Here is a 6,000-nt window from a genome sequence, read left to right as displayed (position 1 = left end):
TATGCGAATGCGCCCTCTATAGAATTCTTATACAACCCGTTTGAAACATGGCGGTTGACGAATAGCTATGAAGAGCATTTGATCTCCTTTAAACGTAAAAAACTTTGAAAGTACCGAAAAGTGGAACCCCACTTTGTTTTTAATTTTTTTAAAATAGGTAGACTCTAAAATTCAGCTTTAAGAGCATTCTATGTAGGTATACTTCATTTACCTAGTCCATGGTTTCAAATGATATTTTCGAGAGTGAAACCCTTTTCTTATTTAAAAAAAGTTTACACTTTTTCATTCTGAAAAATTGGTGCCTAATTTAAACCCCCATTAAAAATATTCTAATTAGCAATGAAAATGGGTCAAAACGATGATACAGCGAAAAACACAAAGATAAGAATATTATTTTAATTGAACTAAATTTAACAAAATCAAAGAAATGAAAGAAAACATTTACTAAAATTTTAAAAATTATTCGTCTATCGGCGCAAAAGTCAAAATGCTCGCGTCTTCTTTACTACTGCTAGATAAATGATCATCTTTCTTGATATCATGTTTCATTTTTACTAGTTCCCGAAGAGATGCCTGGTGCGGGACCACGATCACGCCGATCTATATCTCCTCTACATTTTTGGGCTTCAATTAGTTGTGCCTTGTAAGGCGAAGCAGTAATGACTGTAAACTGACAAACTTTTCGCCCCCTAGTTGAGGTGAAATTTGCGATTAGGTGATGTAGTCAACCCCAAAGATGTTGACGAGTCGCCTGCCTGTGCTACAGAAGATGTCGATGGCTCGTCTGATATCAAGGGTTGTCTATCACCGGTTTCATACAAAGAAGATGATAGTTTTTTTATCACCTCTTCAATATATTCTGCATCTGAGAACAAATGCCTGTTAAGTGACTGTTATTTGACGTAGGCTCTCCCAAATAAGTCCATTGTATCGTAAGCGCAGAGAGCACGTTGATTTTGCCTCAGCCACAGCCTAACTTCTTCGCTGTAATAGTTTTTCAAAGGATTCATGAACGTCCTATCCAAAGGCTGCAATTTATGTGAAGAATGGGAAGGCAGTGACACTATGGTAACATGGTTTGTTTTAGCTAGATCTATGACGTCATGTTCTGTTTCCTTGTTAAAAGTTTCTCAACCAAATGATTCTTCCTCACTATGTATTTCCATATGTGACTTTAAACGAATTCTTTGTGAAAACTGTTTGAAACATATTTTGCATGTGAAAGGTTTTTCACCGGTATGCACGAACATGTGTACTTTTAAATTTGACTTTGATGAAAACGGTTTAGTACAAATTTCACATGCAAACGGCTTTTCCCCAGTGTGCGTTTTCATGTGTGATTTTAAATAAGAACTTTGCGGAAACTGTTTTGTGCATATTGTGCATGGAAAAGGTTTCTCACTGGTGTGCTTTATCACAACATGCGTTTTTAAATGTGACCTTGTTAAAAACTGTTTAAAACAAATTTCACATTCAAAAGGTTTTTCCCCATTGTGTATTCTCATATGCACCTTTAAGTTAGATTTTTCTAAAACCTGTTTGTTGCAAATTTCACATTCAAAAAATTTAGCTCCGGTGTGCATTTTCATATGTGTTTTTAAATGGAACTTTCGTGAGAATTGTTTGGTACAAATTTCACATGCAAAAGGTTTATCTCCAGTGTGCATTTTAATATGTGTTTTTAAATGAGACATTTGTACAAACTGTTTCTTACAAATTTCACAGGCGATTTCACCGGTATGCATTTTCATGTGTGAGTTTAAGCGAGAAGTATTTGAAAACTTTTTGGTGCATACTTGACATGTGAAAGGTTTTTCACCGGTATGCATTAACAGATGTCCTTTTAAACTTTGCTTTCTTGAAAATTTTTTGGTACAAATTTCACATACATAAGGCTTATCTCCAGTGTGTACACCCCTATGTACTTTTAAGTTGTAATTGTTTGAAAATTGTTTGTTGCAAATCTCGCATCGAAATGGTTTTTCTTCAGCATGCGTTTTCATGTGTGATTTTAAGGAAAAACTTTGTGAAAACTGTTTGGCGCAAATTTCACATGCAAAAGGTTTTTCCCTATTGTGAACTACTCCCATATGTTGTTGTAAGGACGAATTCGTTAAACACACTTTAGAACAAATTTTACAGTTAAATACATTTTCTCCAATTACAATATTATCTTTTATTGTGTTGCATGCATCATTTGGTATATCTTCACAAGAGAAACCTAAAATCATAATTATCTTGTAAATCGACATTAAAAAGAAATAAAAAATGTATAAATGAGGGGCTGATAGCAAAAACCCATTAGTTAGTCGATGAAGGAAAATGAGTTTGTGTTGCCATCTCTTAGATTTATAAGGTACCAACATCTGCAGATTGCCGATTTCTTTAAAAACGCCACAAATCAGACTGTAATAGCCGTTAAATATACTGGATTCCGCAAACAGCCCACAAGTCAGAAAGTTTCTGACAATAAACACATTATGGTCTGTTCCTTAGAGAAGGAAAGAGAGAGGACAGGTAACACTCATTTAATTAACCTTCGAAAAGTGAAGCCAGTTTCGATGTGACCGCCATGTTTTGGTGCCTGCACGTTGCCCATTACTACCTCTTACAGGGTTACCAGCTCTACTGATTTTCAGTAGATCTACTGATTTCAACTTCAATTTACTGATTTATTGAAACACTATATCGATCTAGCCAAAAATAAAACAAAAAAGGTGAACAGTTTGAAGGTAATTCTCATTTGTGCTTGCCATGTTTCAATAAGATGTATAGATATGTATAATCGCATTTTGATAATTTTCTATATTTTTCAGAAAATTATTTTTTTTTAATTTTAATGTTTTATTGTTAATTCCTAGTTAGTTAGAGTGAGTTTGTTTTAGTTATGTTATTACTTTTCATAAATATCTATAAGAGACATTTTCAATAACATTATATAAAAATTCAAAACTCTTTCTACATCTTTTTTACTTACATAGGTAGATTTGTCCAATTCAAAAGATTTATTCTACAGCGCCTTGATGGTCATTTCTATATACGCTCGCGATCATAAAATCCGGGTCATCTTGAAAATTTCAAGTTTCTTCAATATTTTTGCCTCTGGTGCAGTAATAACCTTTTTTTTGGCTAATGTATTTTTTATTTGTCATCAATGTTTGTTTTGAAAGAAAAAAATAGTTTTTTCTATTGTTTTTATTGAAAAAAACAGAAAACAAATCAAATTGTTGATAAAACAGACATACGAAAAAATATGGAAAATACAGAACGTGGTAACAAATCAGTGAAATTTCAATGACCAATATCGTATATTGCCTCCCCTTGCTCTAATAACCTCTTGCAGACGACGGGGCATACTCTCAATTTTTCTCCGGATTACATGTTGTGGTATGTTATTCCACTCACTCACTAACAGATCCTTAAGCTCCTGTGCGTTGTTAGGAGGAGGTGTATGGGTTTGAATACATTTTTTCAAATCGTCCCAGAGATGTTCGATGGAATTCAGGTCCGGAGACCTAGCTGGCCAGGCTACCCTCGTAATTCCAACTTCGTCCAAGCATTACATACTGATCCTGGCAACGTGCGATCGCACGTTGTCCTGCGTAAAAACGGCGTTTTCTCCAAGTAGTGCCATGTTGGGCATAACATGTTCTTCCGGAATCTCCGTAATGTACCTTCGTGCAGTTAGGGACCCATTTTCGATGAAGGGTAATTCTGTGTGGAAGTCGGAAGATATACCTCCCCAAGCCATAACCGAGCCTCCACCAAATGGCATTCTTGGAGCAATGCAAGCTTGTGAAAATCGTTCACCGGTTCTCCTTCAAACTCTTACACGTCCATCGGATCCAGTTAGGCAGAAACGGGATTCATCTGAGAATAACACTTTGCTACAATCGTTAATTCCCCAACGCGCGTATTGTCGAGCAAAAGCTAGTCGTGCAACTCGAGGCACCCGGCGAAGTGGCGGTCCTCTAGCCATTACCCGAGAAGATAGTCAAGAAGAACGAAGTCTTCTTCTGACTGTTGCAATACTAAAATTGCGATTTCGTACTTCCTCTAGACGATTTTGATGCATAACCGCTGTTGAGGTCCGGTTTCGTAAAGACTTAAACACAAGGAAACGGTCATCTAGTGTCGTGGTCGTTGTTCTTCGTCCAGAGCCAGGTCGCCTGGTTAGCAAACTTGCCTCCTGAATGCGTTGAAGCACTCGTTGAACCGTAGAAAGGCTTACGCCAACAGTTCTTGCGACTTGCCGTTGAGTGTGACCGTCTTCCACAAGTGCAACAATTTGTGCTGTTTCAACAGTCAAAGGCATTTTTGTCAAAAAATAAACACTAATAATGGCACTAATAAACACTAATGGTGGCAATAATAAACGTTTGTCCGTTGCATTTGAACAGAAAGTCGAAGCACAAACGAGACATTTAAAACAAGCGGAGTTACAGGTAGCGTTCATTTTGGGAAGTGTGCACTTTACCGCGAAATTGGCACTATTGGAATTCTTTGTTACAAAGGAAACAGCAACAATTCTCAGAAACATGCATTAGTTTGTATTTGTGTTATTATTATTTACGATAAAGCTCGTTAAAAATGAAATATCGGTGATTTTCAAGGTGACCCGGATTTTATGATCGCGAGTGTATAATATTAACGAAATGAGTGATTGACGGCACAGAAAACAACGTTGTATAATGCTATGTTGCGGAGGTGACCGGTGAACCCCACGGCGCAATGGGACGTCAGAGCTGGTGGTCACCGCTGACCACCAAGACGTCGAACGTGTTAATATATTGTATATCCACTATTCTCAATCTACTGAAGAAATAAAATATGACCTGGCAACCTTTCTGGTGCCGGTTTGGCTTCAGTCAATTTAATACGATTACGCGTCCCCTCTCTTTCCTTGTCTGAGGTCTGTTCAGATTCAAAACAAGCTTAAAGTAAACACAGTAAGACGCATAATCGGTGGGTGTCATCCTAATCTTTAGTTTGTCATTGGTTAGAAATTAAGTGGTTCGGGGTACCACGTTTTGCCATTTTAACAGCGTCGAACCGACTTACTGATTTGGTATGATTCATTTTAATTTCTTATTGATAGTGTTAATTTAAACAGTGTGGATAATATTATTCATAGTATTAATTTAAACTTAAAACTCTGTTATTGTACCGAGTTGATGTTGTTTTCTGTTTGATTAATTAAAATATTAAAAAACTGTCCTTCAAGTTTATTTTTTTATCCACATAATATACAAAATTATATTTCATAATAATTTCTGTAAACTACTATTAATGTTTAAAACACTATTTATTATAATTAAAGAAAAAGAAACAGAAAACGAAAAATAAGAAAACCCAGAAAATCTCCTTTAGACATCTATAGAATTGGTAAATAACTGACCACAGATCTTCCATAAACCCCTATCACTTTTTGTTGTAGTTTATACTTAGCACTGCTACTAATTTAAACGCTAATATTTATTATTTATGTATTAGTCCAGGAAATGAAGCATTTCACCTCGCAATTTTTTCGTCCTATGTGGATTGACTTGAAATTTTAACAGAAGGTAGGTAATAGCCTAAGGATCAAAATCTATATCGAACCAAAGTGCGCCAAAGCCTTGGGGGTGGTTGCCACCCCATCTCGGGGGGTGAAATTTTTTTTTACGTTTTAACCAAAGGTTTCAATTAAAAAAGTGATTCTAAACCAAAAATGTTTTGTACATTTTTTTTGTAAAACTGATATTTTTCAAGTTTTTCGCGATTGAAAGTAACAACTTTTAGACGAAAAAATCGACGTTTTTAATCGATTTTTCGCGAATAACTCGAAAATGGTACATTTTATCAAAAAAATTGTAGAGAACAAATTTGTAGCTTTTAAAAAGACAAATACAATTCATTTTTTAAAATGTTTTTGCGATATAATAGGAACCGAAATACGGCCTATCAATGTTCAGCGGTTTTCTTCAAATGTCAAATTTGAAAGATTCAAAGTCAAATATC

The 6,000-nt window shown here is 35.5% G+C and overlaps 1 protein-coding gene across 1 annotated transcript in view; it reads right to left on the bottom strand.

The window, feature by feature from the left end:
- Positions 1-470: 470 nt before the first annotated feature.
- The window catches only part of LOC140445073 (uncharacterized), a 43,728-nt gene continuing 38,198 nt past the window's right edge, over positions 471-6,000 (bottom strand). The window contains exon 6 of the mRNA XM_072536887.1: positions 471-2,221. Coding sequence (XP_072392988.1) covers positions 1,131-2,221 — 1,091 coding nt within the window. The 3' untranslated portion in view covers positions 471-1,130. The remainder of the gene's footprint in view (positions 2,222-6,000) is intronic.

This window comes from Diabrotica undecimpunctata, chromosome 1 (genome assembly GCF_040954645.1).
Source record: "Diabrotica undecimpunctata isolate CICGRU chromosome 1, icDiaUnde3, whole genome shotgun sequence".
Taxonomy (NCBI): domain Eukaryota; kingdom Metazoa; phylum Arthropoda; class Insecta; order Coleoptera; family Chrysomelidae; genus Diabrotica; species Diabrotica undecimpunctata.
The sequence above is the reverse complement of the archived record's forward strand: the minus strand, read 5'-3'. Positions and strand labels throughout refer to the sequence as shown.